Source organism: Myotis yumanensis, unplaced genomic scaffold (assembly GCF_028538775.1).
Source record: "Myotis yumanensis isolate MYYU_CA2020_CCGP unplaced genomic scaffold, mMyoYum1.0.hap1 SCAF_9, whole genome shotgun sequence".
NCBI lineage: Eukaryota > Metazoa > Chordata > Mammalia > Chiroptera > Vespertilionidae > Myotis > Myotis yumanensis.
The window spans coordinates 67,103,274-67,122,228 of record NW_027223760.1 but is presented as its reverse complement, the minus strand read 5'-3'; the positions used below and the strand labels follow the sequence as shown (position 1 = coordinate 67,122,228).

The 18,955-nt window shown below is 41.1% G+C and overlaps 1 protein-coding gene across 2 annotated transcripts; it reads left to right on the top strand.

Annotated features, from left to right (window-relative positions):
* The first annotated feature begins 3,409 nt into the window (after positions 1–3,409).
* LSM5 (LSM5 homolog, U6 small nuclear RNA and mRNA degradation associated) lies at positions 3,410–11,491 on the top strand. Of its 2 annotated transcripts, none has more exons than XM_070425177.1 (5): positions 3,410–3,607; positions 8,702–8,797; positions 9,077–9,104; positions 9,837–9,909; positions 10,304–11,491. In XM_070425177.1, exons 1-5 carry the CDS (start codon positions 3,601–3,603, stop codon positions 10,334–10,336), a joined length of 237 nt encoding a protein of 78 aa, XP_070281278.1. In that variant the 5' UTR covers positions 3,410–3,600; the 3' UTR covers positions 10,337–11,491. The 2 variants fall into 2 exon arrangements, with proteins under 2 accessions (XP_070281278.1, XP_070281277.1); XM_070425176.1 differs by lacking the exon at positions 3,410–3,607 and adding an exon at positions 6,598–6,666.
* The last annotated feature ends 7,464 nt before the right edge of the window (positions 11,492–18,955 follow it).

Here is an 18,955-nt window from a genome sequence, read left to right as displayed (position 1 = left end):
TGCTTTTCTCTTGCTGCTTTTATGAGTCTCTCTTTGTCTTTAACCTTTGGCATTTTAATTATGATCTGTATTGGTGTGGGTCTCTTTGTTCCTCTTGTTAGGGGCTCTGAATTTCCTGGACTTGTACTAGTAAGTCTATTAAGAAAAAATAAAAAGATTTAAAAAAAATAAACAAAAAAACTAGGTTGTACAAAAATTCAAGATGAAAGCACAATGACTAATTTTTGAGATTAAAAATAATCTGCACATAGAAGTGTTTTAAAGAGGTAGAGTAAAGATGAAGACATAAAGACATTAATTTTATTTTTTATTTTATTTTATTTTATTTGTTATTCTTTTTTAAAAAAATATTATAATAAGTATTACAAACGGTATTACATATGTGTCCTTCCCCCACCCCCCACCCTTGACAATCCCCTGCCCTCCCTTATCCCCCAGTGTCTTATGTCCATTAGTTATGCTTATATGCATGCATACAAGTCCTTCGGTTGCATTAATTTTAAAAAAAGATTGAATTACCCCTTCCAGGGAATTCCCTAGGTTTTACTTGTAGTTTGTCAATATTCCACCAGATGGCAGAATAAATCCAATGTTAAATACAGTGGCTGCGAAGGGAGAAAAATGGTCGTGACTATTTCTTTTTAATATATATATATACATTTATTGTTGACAGTATTACAGATGTTTCCCATCCCTCCCCCTTTGCCCACCATGCCCCAGGTCTTCACCACCTTATTGTCCATGTCCATGGGCTATGCATATATCATCTATCTATCTATCTATCTATCTATCTATCTATCTATCTCTATTTCCCTTCCTATCTCTAAAAAAAATCAACAAAACATATTAAGAAAAAAGAAAAGAGAAGGCCTAGGACAGATTCCATAGTTAAGAGGAGGAGAATGAGGACTTGGGAACAACTGCTAGAGACAAAAAAGGAGGAAAACCCAGTAATACATAGGAGACAGGAGAGGAGATGGTTTCACAAACCGGAAATTATATATTTCCTAGCTGTCACAAAATTGATCTGTGGTTATGTTTTGGGTCACTTAGCAAGAATTTGATGCTAATAAAGTGGAAAAATGTAATTTTGGAGAGCATAACTCCCCATTCTTGAAGTATGGGTTGTACATAGTGACTTCCCCCCAAAAGTATAAAATAGAAAAGAGGGAAAGGTGGAGCGTAACTTTATAATGGTGGAGAATCTTGATCAAAACCACCTCAGCCAGGTGATCAAGGTCAACATCAACAGTCATGAATCATATAAATAGGAAGTACCCTTGATATGTTGTAATGAAAATGTAATTTACGGCCTTCCTCCATAAATCTACAACCCCAGTCTAATCATGAGAAAAATCATCAGACAAATCCCAGCTGAAGGACATTCCATGAAATACCTGAATAGTAAGTAATTCTCAAAAACAGTCAGGACCATCAAAAAGAAAGAAAACCTGAAAAACTGTCCCAGCAAAAAAGAGTTTAAAAAGACATAATGACTAAATGCAATGTAGTGTCCTAGATGGGATCCCTACACTTTTGGAAAGGACATTAGGTCAGAACTAAGGAAATCTGAATAAATTATGGACTTAGTTAATATTACCATATCAATATCAGTTCATCAATTATAAAAATGCACCATACTCACTGAGATGTGAATAAGGAAAACCGTGGTGCAGGGGTGGGGTACATGCAAATTCTCTGTGCTATCTGCTGCATTGTTCTGTAAGTCTAAGACTATATTAAAAATACAGTCTATCAATTTAAAATTTTAACTTTTCTAAGATGTCACTTATAATATCATTGAAAATGTAAAGTACATAGTAGAAATTTAACGAAGTTACTTATAGACACTTAATCTACTGGAAGATGTTTTAAAAAACTAAAATATATCAAAATATACCATGAACAATAAATCCAGAGACTCAATATTGTAGGGATATCGATTCTTATCAAATTGGTCAATACTTTGATCAGTGTCCATTAACACCCCAAATATTATCTTTGTGGAATTTGAAAAGTTAAATAAAAAAAGTGTAAATTGAAGTACAAAGCATAGGTAAGATAGTCTTAAGGAAGATCTAAATCTGCGAATAATTACCCTACAAAATATCAGGAAGCATTATAAAGCTATAGTAATTAAGATAATCTGGTGTTGATTAAGGATAAACCACCTGAACAGTCCTCTCCTCCATTCCCCAACAGAAAGTCCACACAAATTTGCTGTCCAGGAGTTTGTGTCCAAGAAGTGAGGGAATCAAAACTTTTCTTCTGTGATGCTAAGCTAACAAATTTATGGATTACTGGGCACATTTGTTTTGTCTTCTTTCACATCACATATAGTTATGTAGCTATATATGAAATATGTCAATAAGAGCTTGATCTTTGATCAATTGGTGATCATTTTTTTCAAGGCTGAAACTATGGCTCTTTGTTTTCACGTGGAAGTCATCACTAGCTTTTTGTTTAATGCAAAAAAAAAAAAAAAAAAAGAACTGCCCTCCCACCCCCAACACACACACACACACACACACACACACACACAACAAAACAAACAAAAAAACCTTGGCTTAAAGGAAACCCATCTGTCACCAGGAGCCTGGTTGAACGATTCATATTTTTAGAAGAGAAACACAGTACAGAATTCTTTAGAGAGCATTTTTTAAAGAAGTTGGGGGGGGGGGGGCGGGCAAGAAGTTTTAAAGCTACTTTGGGGGGCTTATCTCCCAGGCTCAAGTATTAGTCTGGCACTGTGAACACGTAACAGCAAAACTTAGTCTTCATGAGTCCCCATCAATCACCTTCAGCTAGATGTGACATTTTTTTGAGTTGTATTAAAATAATAAATTCATTAATAAGATGTCTATAAGGACAAATACGTATTGAGAAAAAAAAAAACAGAAATTTATCCTCTATTAGAAAAAGTGTTGGAAGGAGATTATCAAGATTGGAAATAACAATTTGAGATAATGGAATACTTTCTGAACATTATTATGACAGGAAACCTGCTTGTATTTTGATGGTATTTTTCTCCAGGGAAAAAGTTAGAAATGCTTTTCTGAACACATAATACATTGAAGAGCCTCTTCTAGTTATATATATATTCACGTTGGATATAAATTCTATTTTGTAACTGCTCTATGGGAGCTAAAGGGAGAAAAACCCTGGAGACATCGAGCTAGGACACGTTTTCAAGTTCATTAAAAGTGAACTCTCCATCTGGAATCGGCCTGTTGTTTCTTTTGTATCTTGCCTCAGGAAACAACACAATAAGTAAAACCACTCCCTTCCTGCAATCTCCATGAACTCTACCGTGTAAATGAACTCGATCTCCTTTCTCAGGTTACAGTAGTCCCCCTTTTCCTTCTGAAGTTGAAATCATTCACCTTTTCACTTAAAGGAAGCACTTGGCAACTTCTCTTCGGCATGTCTGAATTGCCGGCATCGATACTCTTGCGCTTTGGGGCCATTATTAAGTAAAACAAGGATAGGTGAGCACTGAGATACCACAACAGTCAATCTGATCACCAAGACGGCTGCTATGTGACTAATGGGCGGGAGCCTGGAGGCGCTGGGCAAGGGGATGAATCACTTCCAGATCGGATGAGAGGTATGATGGGCCTGCAATTTCAAAGCTATGTGTTGTTTATTTCTGGAATTGTCCATTTAATATTTTCAGACCATGCTTGACCAAGTGTAACTGAAACCGTGGAAACAAAGCCACAGATAAGCAAGAACTACTGTATAAAGAGACTTTCTTTATCAATAGTATTGAAAATTGCTAATGGTCATTTTATTACTGTAATGGAACACAAAGTACTAACTTTTCTTAAAGAGTATTTTTGTGAATTTTAAACTCTATCAAGTAATGACTTGAATTTGGTCTCTGCTCTCATTCCAGTATGGAGAAAATAAAACAAGACTAGAGACAGGAAAGAGAAACCAGGAAAAGAAAAGGGCTTCACAAAAAAATTTGGCATTATTTTGGCTTTAGAATTTTTTTTAAGTATATTTTTATTGATTTCAGAGAGGGAGAGGGAGAGATAGAAACATCAATGATGAGGCAGAATCATTGATTGGCTGCCTCCTGCATGCCCCACACTAGGAATGGAGCCCACCTGACTGGGAATCCGCTGTGACCTCCTGGTTCACAGGTCCACGCTCAACCACTGAGCCACAGCGGCCAGGTTGTCTTTAGAATCTTATGAAGATCAAGGAGGATATTGATGGGTGTGACTGAAATAGTGAGAATCAATTTTTTTTAAGTATTTTATTTATTTATTTTTAAATATATATTTTATTGATTTTTTTTTTTTTTTTTTTTTTTTTTTTACAGAGAGGAAGGGAGAGAGATAGAGAGTTAGAAACATCGATGAGAGAGAAACATCAGCTGCCTCCTGCACACTCCCTACTGGGTATGTGCCCACAACCAAGGTACATGCCCTTGACCGGAATCAAACCTGGGACCCTTGAGTCTGCAGGCCAACGCTCTATCCATTGAGCCAAACCGGCCAGGGAAGTGAGAATCAATTTAAAGAACATTCATTAGACTGTAACATACACCTGGAACTGTGTGTAGTAAGTTTCGTGCATTTCAAAAAGAAAGAAAGAAAAAAGAAATTGCTGCCTTAAAGTGGCTTATGTCTAGCTATAAGATGAAAGTGAAAGCAACTAGCAACACTAGCTATTGTAGCACCCACTCTAAAGCCAAGCATCATGTTAAGTATTAGGAAACGCAGATAGGTAAGCAGTAATAGCTCAAATTTAATAAATAAGCACCAATGTGCCAGTCCTTTGCTAACCACTTTTGATGGATTCTCTCATTTAACCTTCACAACAATTGTACAAGTAGAGTTTTCCAATGGGTAAATTAAGACAAAGGTTAAACTGGCCCAAGGTCAAATAACTTGAAGGAATTGTAGTGGAGACAAGATTTGAACCAAAGCAATTTAACTTTAGAACCAACTGATGTAATCACCATACTGCTTCCGAAAATTCTTGACTCTGGAGAACACACAGTTTTTGTGGAGGCGGTAACCCCTTGGACAGATAATTAGAAGAGAATACACTGAGAGCATTCCAAGAACTACTAACATTGCTGCAGGATAGTGAGAGCCCACCAAGTCTGCAAGTCAGAGAAGCTTCCCAGAGAAAGTCACATTGGCCTTGAAGGATGAACAGGATTTCTCAGAACTTGGGGGCAGAGCATCCCAAGAGTAATAAAGTAAAATCGCTAAGGACTGGAGTGATTACGGTAAACATTTGGGAAAGGAAGGGTTTCATGCCAAACTTAGAGAAAATATGTCAGATTAAAATTAAAGTGCAGTAGGAGATGTTTGGAAGTGGGCACATGCCAACGGCACATGGTGTTCTCTCTACTGGGAATGCTGCTCCTGCCCGTTTCTGCCTATCCAGTTCTTCCTCGTCTCCCATGACTAGACTCCTGTTGATTCCTCTGAAGCTTCCCAAGCTTATCTATATGGTCAGTGCGCAAATTATTTAATCTTTCTGAGTGTGAGGAACTTCATCCTAACACCTGCTTCAAAGGCTAGTCATAAAGATTAGGAGTAAGTGTATTTGTTAAGTTTCCTGGCACACAGTAGGTGCTTAATATTTATGAGATGCAAAAAGCCAGGACTGGCTTGGGGTTTCGAAGGAGGTTGAATCCTATAGGGTTTTGAACTCAAGGGCCCACCTGTGAGGGCTTCTGAACCTCCTCACTGACATTTGCCTTAAATCATACCTACTTCTCTAGAAATCTTGAAGCTGAAAGAGGTCTTTTTGCTTAACATATTAAATTTCATGTGCCTTGTACATGTTTGTTAGTTGTCTCTCTCCCCCATACACCTTAAGCTCCTTCAAGGCAGACAAGCCCGTAGCTCTATTCTGTACACTGTCTTATACTCAGCAAAATGCTGGGCAAAGGGTGTGCAACCAATATTTATTTGTTCAATGAGTAAATGATGGGTGCTTTACAACCATGTGTTGTATCATTAAATAATGTTCTTCTGGCCCCTCTTGGTTAGACTCTAGCTTTAAGTTCCTAGGACATAAATGTAAAATAGAGTAAGGCAGAGAATTTGCTTTCTATTCAAAAAAGTGCAAAAGCTTTAAGGTGTCCTAAGAGTGATGATGACATTGACATGGAGCGCCATCAGGTGGTTGCCCGTTAGACAATGTGTTTACGAATTAGTGAATACAAAAAGTCTAAAAAAATTAGACTCCTCGATATAACACGGTTAAGAAAAATGAACTAACTACAGCAGAAAAAAAAAAAATTTATCCCCACCCTACAAAAGCTTTCAAAAAATGCCAATTGTGGGATTCCTTAGTGTCTCCAAATGAATTTATTCACAAGGTAGGGTATTTTTAACGTCTCTCAGAAGCTTCGAGGGGAGAGTGGGTACCTGTCGAGACCACAGAATGGTCAGCGGACAGAAATATTCCCCGGGATCTCACTGCCGGGGAAAGAAGGGCCGGGTGGGATCCACGTGGACTGGCCCGATCGCACGCTCGGCCTTAGATTGGTCGAGCCTGTCCGGGCTGCGGGGGCGGGGGCGGGGAGGCGGAAGCGCGCTCTTTGAAACTTGCAATCCTGACGTCGATGCACTTCCGGCGTCGCCATGGCGGCTAACGCTACCACTAACCCGTCGCAGCTGCTGCCTCTAGGTAATGGTGGTCCTGCGGGAAACCGGGGCGAGGAGCTGAAGCTTAGGGTTGGGGGCCACGCTTTGGCCGAGGGTTAGGAAAATGCGTCCCCCTCGCGGCTTGGTCCAGGCTCGGTGTCTCCGCGGTCCCGGGCCGCCCGCCGCTGGAGCGCGCAGGGTCTTTTAGGCCCGAACCCCAGGGTCCCCGGAAAGGTCCGCGCCGGGTAATTGCGTCGCCCGCCTTCTTCGCCGTGAGCAGCCCCACTCCTCAGCCTGGCGCTGAGAAGCTCCCCAGACAGACCCTGTCCCTGATCTGGCCGCTTATGGAGAGAAGCACTGGGCTCTGGAATGAGGCTTAAACGAGGGAACTGGAAACCCGCCCTATTTGTCTTCATTCATTCATTCATTCATCCATCCATCCATCCATCCATTCAACAAGCAGTTGTGGAGCTTCCGCGCACCACCCCGTGGCTGGGCACGATTGGACACATTGAAATCACGGCCATTGCCGCCTTTAGCTCACAAGCCAGCGGAGGAGAGAGGATACTGGACAAGTAAACCTCATACCAGACAGCGTCCGGCGGCTGATGGATGTGCGAGCTGCCACGCAGGGGACAGGGCAGAGTTAGGGTGAGGGGGGCAGCGGCCAGGAGGCTCTGGTGAAGGCAGTGGTGCCTCTCGCCCTAATATTTAGTAGCCGAGAGTGATTGAGTTAGTGGGTGTGGCTGTGACTGAAGTTTTTTTCTGCATTTGACAATCTTTTTAAGAAATTACTTTTCTTTTAAGAAAATTTGTTTTATTTATTTCAGAGAGGAAGGGAGAGGGAGAGATAGAAACACCTATGATGAGAGAGAATCATTGGCTGCCTTTTGCACGCCCCCAACTGGGGATGGAGCCCGCAACCCCGGGCATGTGCCCTTGACTGGAATTGAACCTGGGACCCTTCAGTCCGCAGTCCGATGCTCTATCCACTGAGCCAAACCAGCTAGGGCAAGAAATTACTTTTCAATAACAAACTATTTTTAAAAGTTATCTTTATTGTTGAAAGTATTACAGATGTCCCTCCCTCCCCCCTGTATTCACCCCCCCCCCCCCCCCACCAGGCCTTCACCACACTACTGTCTGTGCCCAGGGGTTATGCATAGAAGTTCTTTGATTAATCTCTCCCTCAATCCCCACCCCCACCCCCAATCTTTTTTCTGAGATTCTCAGTCTGTTCCATGCTTCTATGTCTCTGGACCTATTTTGTTCATCAGTATATTTTGCTCATTAGATTCCACATATGAATGAGATCATGTGGTACTTGCCTTTCTCTGACTGACTGACTTGGCTTAGCCTACTGCTCTCCAGGTCCCTCCATGCGTGACAAACTGAATACTCAGCATATGCCAGGCACTGTCCCTTGAGGACCCAGTGATAAGGAAATGCAACTTGTTTCTGGTCTCATGGGCTGAGAGTCTAGAGAGGAGTTCCTATGTTAAGCAATCATATATATATATATATATATATATATATATAAGCCTAAGCGACCAACCATTGGACCATCCAACCAGTAGCTATGACATGCACTGACCACCAGGGGCAGATGCTCAACGCAGGAGCTGCTGAGCTGTGGTGACTTGGCAGCTGTGGTTCTCGGGTGACCCACCTGGAACCTGAGAGGAGGGAGCCTGATTCCGGGTTGCCCGAGAACTGCCCTCTCACAATCTGGGATCCCTTGGGGGATGTCGGAGAGCCGGTTTTGGCCCAATCCCCACAGGCCAGGCTGAGGGACCCCACCAGTGCACAAATCCATGCACCGAGCCTCTAGTCTAATATAAAACCACAACCATGATAAATTGCTACAAAATTGAGGTGAGTAGAGAGCAGAGGAAACTTTAATGTAATATAGTGATTGAACAGAGGTATGTGGTATAAAACCTGAAGTTTTTGGATGAATACTTTTCCTAGTTTATCTTTCATCATATGCAAGTAATAAGTACCAATAGGCACCCAAATATTTGTTGGAATAATGAATTGGTAAATAATCTTTTTCTTCTTTCTTAAAAAATACCTAGAGCTTGTGGACAAGTGTATAGGATCAAGAATTCACATCGTGATGAAGAGTGATAAGGAAATTGTTGGCACGCTTCTAGGATTTGATGACTTTGTCAGTATCCTTTAAAAAAACGGTGGTATGAGTTTTTCCTCAGTATTTAAGAACGGAAGTAACTATAGACAGTCTCCTTGCTGATAACTATAAGAAAAATCAATGCATTCTCAGGGAAGCTGTAATAGTATTTTAAGTGGATGTGTAACTGAAAGAAGATAAAGTTCCTACCAATCACAAGCTTTTTGAATTAAAGCTATTGTGTTAAATGTTACCATTGAAACTGAATAAAGGCAGAAAGCCAGAGTAAATGTCACTTTATTTCCTTAACACCAAATTTCAGATATGGTACTGGAAGATGTCACTGAGTTGTAAGTAGTGTTAAAAATTAAAGAATTGGGGTTGGGGTGGGGGGAGAATCTCTCTTTAAGGCAGTTTTAGTGCTGTTGAGTCAGTAAAATGATGTATGAGAAAACATTGCCTGTTGGAATTACTTTAAAGATAGAAATTTTATCTACTGACACAATGCTAGTAAATTTGGATCTGAGGGTTGTTACCTAATGAAATGTTACTAAATTGCTAGGAAATTAGTGGAGACTAATTTAGTGGAAGTTATCTTTAAGGTAAAAGATACTAAAATAGGGCTCAGGTCAAATCAAGGAATTGATAGAGCATTTAATGTAATTTATGTATAATATAAAATGTAAATGATGGCTCAATTATATTAACATAAAGATCGCAACCAGTATCTGCTTTCAAAATTGAAATGACTGTGGATTGGTTTAATGGATAGGAATCAGTACTAAGTAATAGTAACAGAGTGAAGATAGTAAACCTGTTATTTCATATTTGATCTCCTTGGCAAGTTTTAGCTTCTTTTATAAAGATCAGCCCTAGTCAGTGTGGGCCTTAGGCCAGTCAGTCCACTGTGTTGCCTTTGGGAAAGACAGCACATCATCCAGGAGATAGCCTGTGTCTCTGAAACCGGTTGATACAATTTCTGACCTCATGTTCATTTATATACAATAATAACTTTTAGGGGTCAAAATGTTGGCTTTGTTATCTCTATTTATCTTGACTCTTTTTTATATCTATTCGTTTAGTGAAATCACACCAGAAGGAAGAAGGATCACTAAATTAGACCAGATTTTGCTAAATGGAAATAATATAACAATGGTAAGACAGTAAAGCTGTTTTATTTCAATGTTAGACCATTTTTTGTGGGGAAGGGATTACAGAGCTACCTTGCTTGCCTAAGTGTTCATGGCCCAGTGGTGCTTTAGATGGGATAGGGATGCTCTGGTGGTCAGGGCTTGAAAGCTGAGCTATTGATGATGACATTAGGCCTGAAGATGAGTTTGCTGTACTTTTTAATAATTTATGTTACTACGGATTATTGTTGAGGCACTAAGTATTAATTGCTGATGGTGGAATTGTGATGGGGCCATGGAGAAAATGGGAATGTGAGGGAGGGGCAGAGGCAAAAGTGGCTTTGGTCAAGGAGAGCTCTCAGTATGTGTTTTTAAATGATGGTAGTGGTGGTGTTATTCAACTTTTTCCTCCTTTGCAGCTGGTTCCTGGAGGAGAAGGACCTGAAGTATGAATGGATTTCCTTGACTTACGCTAGATTCTGTTTTGTCTTATAATGACAACAAAATATAATTTTTTTTAAACCTTTCATTGTCTGGATTCTGTGAAGCCAAGTTTCCCGTTAAAGGGGAATGCTTTGAAGAGGCATTGTAAATGCCGTTTTTTAAGTTAATCATGTTTATCTTGGGGATAAAAAGAACATTGAAGACTAAAATAAAGGTGGTTTTGGTTAATTGTCATTTTATTTATTATACTGCAATAGCCATTGGAACTAAGCTTGTGGTTATTTTGTCAGTTGCTCTCTTGTCATTTTACATCTGTTTCCTAATTTACATGACCACTTGGTTCTCAAAAACTGTTCCAAACAAAATGGTGAACTTTGGATTTTGAATAGATGCATTTAACCTGAAATTATTCAATTTAGTTCAAACTGTGATGCTTTGAAATGAGGGTTTTTCTACTACACTTAAGTTTCAGTAACTTCTCTTAAAAACAAACAAGCAAAATAGACAGGTAATCTGTGCACATTGTAGAAATGCAGACAAATGAAAAGGGAAACATCATACTTTGCTTTCTGTCCTGTTAGACTTTCTCAGTACACATTTTATATTTACAAAAACATGTTGGCCCTGATTACGCTGTTTTGTGGCCTCCATTGAAGAGTTTTTAAAAATTTAAGTGGTAAATGTCTTTCCGTGTCATATTTCAGCAACATTAATGTGTGCACGGTATTTCTTTAAATGGGTTTACATAATTTATTTAGCCTATTCTTATTATTGGCCATAGTAGTCTAACTAAATCTTTATACATTTTTATTTTTCTTAGAAGAAATTCAGAAGTGTATATTGTCAAAAGGTATATATTGTCATGTTGCTAACAAAATGTTTGTCAGCGGTTTTTCATACTTTATATACCACCATTGGCTATGTTCTCTCTTCTCTGTCATTGTGATAGGCAAAACTTGGTATGTTTAATTTTCTTTACTAATTTTGTATTTTGTGGATTATGTCTATGAGGCTTTTGCCATTGAGATGCTTGTTTCTTACTAATTTTTAAGAATTCTTAATAGTTCCTCTTAGTCATGTATTTTGCAGGTAAATTCCCCAGTTTGTAGTTTGCCTGTTAGGGGTACATTTTTTGACAAATAAAAAGATATTTTATGTAGTCACATGTTGGTCTTGTCCTTGATGGTTTTTGTCTATGGTATACATGATTAGAAAGACCTCCTTTGCTGATACTTTCTTGGTACTTTATATTTTCTTTGTTTAAGTCTTGAATCCATCTTCAGTTTTAATGTTTCCACATGAGAAAAGGACCAACTTTATTTTCTAAAAGCAAAGCACTGATCTGTGGGGTTTTTTTTTGTTTTTTTAATTTTCATGGTGTACATACTCCTGCCGTGGCTGATTTCAAGCTGCCCAGGGTTTAACATCTGGCTTGCAAACTTCCCCAAGTTTAACAGTTGGTTCTCAGGAGCCACTGCTTCCAGCCCTTGTTGGAGGAATGCTTTCCCTCCTGTTGCTTTTTTCCTTTTGGAGGGAGGTTAACTGATGTAATATCATCCTCTTTCCAACCTTTACTCTCTATCTGCGGTGGTCATGCTCAGCTCTTTCTTTTTTCCTTCCGGGAGTTCGTTGCCTGCAGGGAGCACATGCTCTTGGTTCCAACATGCTCTGAGTGTCGGAGCCGCCTGACCTCACTTAGGGAGGCCTGCAGTTATCTTGTCTGTGGCCAGGTGGCCCAGTGACTTCTGGGGTTCAGTAATAGGAAGTTCACTTGCCTACAGATAAACTGTCTCTTAATCTAGTCTTTAACAGTAATAAAGATGAGGGTATGATTCTCCCATCTGCTTACACTTTTACAAAATTCAAGTAGGTACTGTGACGTATAGGGGTCTGCATAAAGCCATGAAGTCGGGGTGTCCAGCATGCCTGTGGTTTTGTGGTACATTTGAATAATTTGGGAGTTCCAGACTAACAAGTTAACTGCAGCCCACAGATATAAGTTACATCATCTAGCATCTGTCAATAAAGATGATATTTCAACCCCTGTCTTTACCATTTTGCCTTTTTTCTCAGTTGGTTCGGACCTCAATCTTGGAAGAGGGGTGCTGATTATTGGTCAGTCAAGTCTCTGCTGTACTAATACTTCCTTTCTCTCCCTGACAGCTTCCTGTCACCCCCCGTGCATCTGTCCTCCAGGCCATTAGAGCATTCGAGTGATTTATTTAAACTGCAGAATATAGTCATGTGACACTTTGTCTTTCAAACCTTTTAGGAACTTACCCTCTGTACAACAGCCCAAGTTCCTTGAGACCATGAGGGAGGGATGCCTGTTGACCTTAACAACCACATCTAGATCCTGCCTTAGTAACACAGAATTTGTAATGCTGACTGTTTGGACTTTTGGCTTTACTCATGTTGGGCCCCTGTGGGAATGCCCTTGACTTTAAACATTACTTGATTTCTCTTCAAGTGTAACTTCCTCCAGGAAGTCCTACAAGATCCCCCATCCTTCCACCACTTCTCAGTGCTTATATGTGATAGTTGTCATGGAGACTTCAAAAGTGATTTTGGATTATACTGTCTTGAACAGTATCCTCAAACAGTTCATGCCATGCAAAGTCCTGGTTTCAGGGGAAACAAATCCTGGCACCGTTGGATCAGAAACTATAGAGTTTGGGCTGCCACTTACACAACTAGTGCTGCCATCATCTGAATATCTTTTTTCTGCATTTTTTTTTTCAATTTCATAAAGTGACAGGGATATTCAAGGATCTTGTTGAGTTTTTGTGAACCATGTATTTTTAATTATAACCAATGAATTAATGCTTTAATTGATACAAATGTAGAAATGAGCAAAGAAAGAGACCAATGGTAAAGACTGGTAGCGAATGAGTCATGGACAAAAATATCTAAAACTGAGGTCCAATGTGGAACTTCATTAGTCTCTTTCCTCTATTGAAGCTGTCTCTACAGAGAGATGCTAGGAATAAATAAAGATCATATTCTTATTGACCTGATAAATGTAGATTTGTTATTAATGGGATAATGATAGAACTATTAAATATAAATGTATAAAGGACAGCAAAGCATTATTCAACTATGAGAATGTATGTGGTGAGGTAAGAAACATTTTGAAAACCCTTATGTGCATTAAGTAGTAAATGGATACAGGCTTCACCTCTTTGACTAAGGTCGTAAAGATTCTGATTAGGGATTTTATTCTGGGTCAGCCTCAAGATTGAGTTGTTTTTTTTTAAAGATAATAATTATGTATACTAAGGAAAAAACACCCCTAAATACTGAGTCAGTGAAATGTGGAAAGGAAGGATTAATGGTGATTAGGTTAAGAGTTTGGCTGGCATGGCTGATTGACAGAATGGGAGGATCAGAGGCAGGACCTGGGAGCTCCAGCGGAGTCCCACCCACTAACAGCGGAATGGTGTAGCTAGCACTCCTCTCAGCCAGCCTCATCCCCAGGTCTGTGCTCTGTCTACTCCAGGCGTGAGGAGTGTGAGGTCAGCAGGCATGAGGCTGGAGCAGAGAATGGTCGGAAAACACAATCTACTTTATCCGAGGTGTTGCTGGCTGAATCTTTGATTACTAGACATTTTATTCTTGAGTTTAAGAAAAAACATGTATGACATCAGCTGGTCGCCAGAGGGCACTGTGGAACAGGCAGCTAGTTGCTAAGCCAAGGCTTTTAGTTTTCCTCAGAACTTTGTTGGAGTTCAAGAGAATGGTGAGCCCTAACCGGTTTGGCTCAGTGGATAGAGCATCTGCCTGCGGACTCAAGGGTCCCGGGTTCGATTCCGATCAAGGGCATGTACCTTGGTTGAGGGCACATCCCCAGTGGGGAGTGTGCAGGAGGCAGCTGATCGATGTTTCTAACTCTCTATCCCTCTCCCTTCCTCTCTGTAAAAAATCAATAAAATATATTTTTAAAAAAAGAGGATGGTGACCACTGGCTGACCAGAGAGCTGGACCCCAGCACTCAGAGGCTCCGCCCCTGTCCTTTATATGTATGTTCTGAACACAGGAGGAACTGTTTCCAGGATGCATCCCTGACAGTAAGGTGTTGAGACCATCTGGATAGAAGTTTCTGAACTCAGGTAAGGCCTCTCTATAAACATTTAAGATTCAGGCTGGTGGGTGTGGATCTATTTGTTTTGAGGTTGCCCAAGACAAGCCTCTTCAGTTACTTCTCTGGTTTATTAAGGCTGCCACCTACTAACCTGGAGTGCTCTGCCTCTTTCTTTCTTCAGTCTCTCTCGCCCTCCATATATGGGGCCAGTTTCAAATTTCACCCGGCAGGCCCGAGGTTTAATTTTGAACCAACAACCCTGCATTTGAACTCAGATTTCTGGTCTTCCACTCTGTTATACTAACTATTGGATCACACCACAGAGCAGGTAAAGGGTTGACTCTGTGTTATTTTACAGTGCTTTTTTTGGGGGGGGAAAAATTTAAAATAATTCTTTATTGTTGAAAGTATTACAAATTCCTCTTTTTTTCCCACATTGACCCCCTCCAGCCTGTCCTGCTCCTGCCCCAGGCCCCCACTGCCCCATTGCCTGTGACCATGGGCCATGAATATATGCATACAAGGTTCTTGGTTGATTACTTCCCACCCACACACCCTCCCCTGCTTTCCCTCCGAGGTTCCCCACTCTGTCCCATGCTTCCATGTCTCTGGGTCCACTCGGTTCATCAGTTTATTTTGTTCATTAGATTCCACATATGAGGGAGATATGTGATACTTGTCTTTCTCTGACTGATTTCTTTCACTTAGCATGATACTCTCCAAGTCCCTCCATGCTGTCTCAAATGGTAAGGGATTCTTCTTTTTTACTGCTGCATAGTACTCCATGGTATAAAAGTACCACAGCTTTTTTATCCACTCATCTACTGATGGGCACTTGGGCTGTTTCCCAATCTTAGCTATTGTAAATTATGCTGCTATGAACATAGAGGTGCATACATTCTTTCTGATTGGTGTTTCAATTTTCTTAGGATATGTTCCTAGAAGTGGGATCACTGGGTCAAATGGCAGTTCCATATTTAATTTTTTGAGGAAACTCCATATTGTTTTCCAGAATGGCTATACCAGTCTGCATTCCCAATTGCAATGTACTAGGGTTACCTTTTCTCCACATCCTCGCCGGCATTTGTCATTTGTTGATTTGTTGGTGGTAGCCATTTTGACAGGTGTGAGGTGATACCTCATTGTCTTTTTAATTTGTATCTCTCTGATCAATGACTTTGAACATTTTTTCATACGTCTCTTGTCTCTTGACCATCTATCTGTATGTCTTCTTTGGAGAAATGTCTATTTAGGTCCTTTGCCCATTTTTTTTTAATATATTTTATTGATTTTTTACAGAGAGGAAGGGAGAGGGAGAGGGATAGAGAGTTAGAAACATCGATGAGAGAGAAACATCGATTCAGCTGCCTCTTGCACGCCCCCTACTGGGGATGTGCCCGCAACCCAGGTACATGCCCTTGACCAGAATCGAACCTGGGACCCTTCAGTCCGCAGGCCGATGCTCTATCCGCTGAGCCAAACCAGCTAGGGCCCTTTGCCCATTTTTTAATTGGATTGTTTGTCTTCCTTTTGTTAGGTTGTATGAGTTCCTTATATATTTTGGATATTAACCCTTTATCAGATGTATCATTGCCAAATATGTTCTCTCATACAGTGTGCGCCCTTTTAGTTTTATTGATGGTTTCTTTTGCTGTGCAGAAGCTTATTTTGATGTAGTCCTATTTTTTAATTTTCTCCTTAGTTTCCTTTGCCTTAGGATAGTGGTTCTCAACCTTCCTAATGCCACAACCCTTTAATACAGTTCATGTTGTAGTGACCCCCAATTTCATTGTTACAAATTGAACATAATTAAAGCATAGTGATTAATCACAAAAACAGTATGTAATTATATATGTGTTTTCCCATGGTCTTAGGCGACCCCATGAAAGGGTCGTTCGACCCCCAAAGGGGTCACGACCCATAGGTTGAGAACCGTGCCCTAGGAGATGTATCCATAAACATACTACTACAAGAGATGTCTGAGATTTTGCTGCCTATGGCTTCTTCTAGGATTTTTATTTTGTTTTATTTTAAATATATTTTATTGATTTTTTACAGAGAGGAAGGGAGAGGGATAGAGAGTCAGAAACATCAATGAGCGAGAACCATGGATCAGCTGCCTCCTGCATGCCCCCCACTGGGGATGTGCCCGAAACCAAGGTACACGCCCCTGACCAGAATTGAACCTGGAACCCTTCAGTCCGCAGGCTGACACTACATCCTCTGAGCCAAACCGGTCAGGGATCTTCTAGGATTTTTATAGTTTCACAACTTACATTTTAAGTTTTTTATCCATTTTGAGTTTATTATAAGTATCTCATGGCTGCCTGTTTGGGTTTGTGACTATGTATAAGGTAGGACAGTGTCAAATGCTGTTTCTGGCTAATTAGAACAGGCAAAGATTCAAAGCCTCCAGACTGCCTCTGCCTACAGACTGATAGGATGAGACTTGAATTGCCCTGAAGCAAATTGTCCTCAGGTGTGGCCAGAGTTTTGTTTTTTTTCCCAACAGGGTGGGCAGTTGTTTCTTCCTGGAGGCTAATGGTTAATTTCATCTCTTAATGGGCCTCAGGAACTCTGCATTGTGGGGCAAGCTGTTTACCAGTAGGGTGGGTCAGCTGTCTTCTCTCCAGGCAAAGCTGCTTGTATAGCTAATGCCTGCATGAGAAAGATGTCCTCCCCAGCGAGAGGGAATGTCTCAGCACAGGGAACCAGGGTGTCTGGCTTCTGAGCTCTTACTCAGAACCCCCCAATCCTGGCTTCTGCTCACCGAGCTCCGGTCCACTCTGCCAGAGCATAAGGTAGGTGGCTTCACAGGGAATTTTGTGCATTGGCCCCTTAAGAGGGTACCTGAATTTCCAGCCGTCTCTCCCTGGCAGGCAGCAACTCCACTGCTTTTCACAGCTAGTTGTTATGTGTGTACCCTTCTCAATTCTGGTGCTCTCTGCTGGGGGGCCCAGCTTGGGGTTTAACCTCAGAGTTCTCAGTGGGAATCCCCCAGAGCTGAGATATCTTTCCGGAACTTCAGTTACTGTCTGTGGGCGCCCGGCCAGCCCTTTCACCCCTCGCCCCCTCCAACCAGTCTATGTGGTCTCCACTTTCAGTCCTAGGATATAAGGGTTCTCTGCAGCGAGTCTTCCATTGATTATTCAGGATGTTTTTCTGTATTTTAGTTGTAATTCCAGTTCGTTCCTGGGAGCATGTCCATGCAATCTCCTACACTGCTTTTTGAAAAAGGAACCTTTTTCATATTTTCAATACAAGGTGCCTTTTCATTGTCTAAGTGTAATGTGAATGGAAACATGGGCTCTAGAATCACACTTATGTGGAGTCTAATCCCAGTTAGTCATTTATTAGTTGTGAGTGTAGGTGGCTACTTAATGTCTCTGGCCTTAATTCTCTCATATGTAAATTGGGAAAAATAACCACCTCCGGGATTGTAAAAATTAACAGATAACATGTATAAAGCATCTAGTATACTTTCAGTCATAGTAAGTGCTCAATAAATAAATGGTGATTATTACTATTATTTAAAGAGCCTCCAGATTAGCTTATTTTTATTTTTTCTAAGACAGCAATTCCATTTCAACAGTTCAAGCTACCTGTCACTTAGTCCATAACATTCCCCCCTCCTCAACACCCCTCCCCCCCCAAGAACTGAGCCCTTAATCATCTTTGAATCTTTTGTCACAAAGCACATGCTAGGACACTAGGGCTCAAATGATATTTGTTGAATTAAGTGGTGACAATAGAGTAGGAAGTTATCTCTTGTCCCATAATTGCTGCCCTTGGGAGATGGGCCCCATTAACACTTCCTCAGAACAGCCCTGTTATTTGTCATTGGTTTTAGCCAGCTTCAAGGCCAGTGTCTCCTGAGGGTAGTAAGAACTGGGAAGCACCTTATTTTTCCCTCTGCTGAGTCAACCTGGAGAGCTCCTTGGTGATTGCAGCTGGAAGTGTAACATTTAATTAATGGAGAAAGTTGAGTCAGGCTGGAGGCAGCCTGTGCCAGCAAGAGGGTGAGGGAAGGCTGGGGGAGAAGTGACAGGCTCAGTGGGCAGTTTGGCCCAGGTTTTCACATCACCACAGGTGGCGACTGCAGAAGCTTGAGGAATGGGAACCACAAATGAGTCGCCCAGACCCTTCGTTTCTTCTGCCTGACATTTATTTAGGAAAATAGATGATGAGCTCCTGAGAGGTGAGGCCCTCATCCAACGAAGCCTGGCCTCCTGCTGGCCTAGTGGCAGTTGCTTGAGGATGACACAGGCTTGACGGAGAGCTCTGGCCTCTCACGTCACAGGACCTGGGGGTGCAGAGTTGGAACGGAGCTTTATAGATGAATGGTCTTGACTGAGGGTCTCAGGAGCTGAGCAGAACCAGTGCTTAGATCACTGGGACCTGGTTCAGAGCTCTTGGCTGTGCTATTTTGAATTCCTGACGGAGTGGTGATGGCTGGGTTACCCTGGATAAAATTACCGGCCTCTGCCCCAGAAGCTGATTGAGATCACCTGCACAGTTTGATTCCTGTCAGGGCACATGCTTGGGT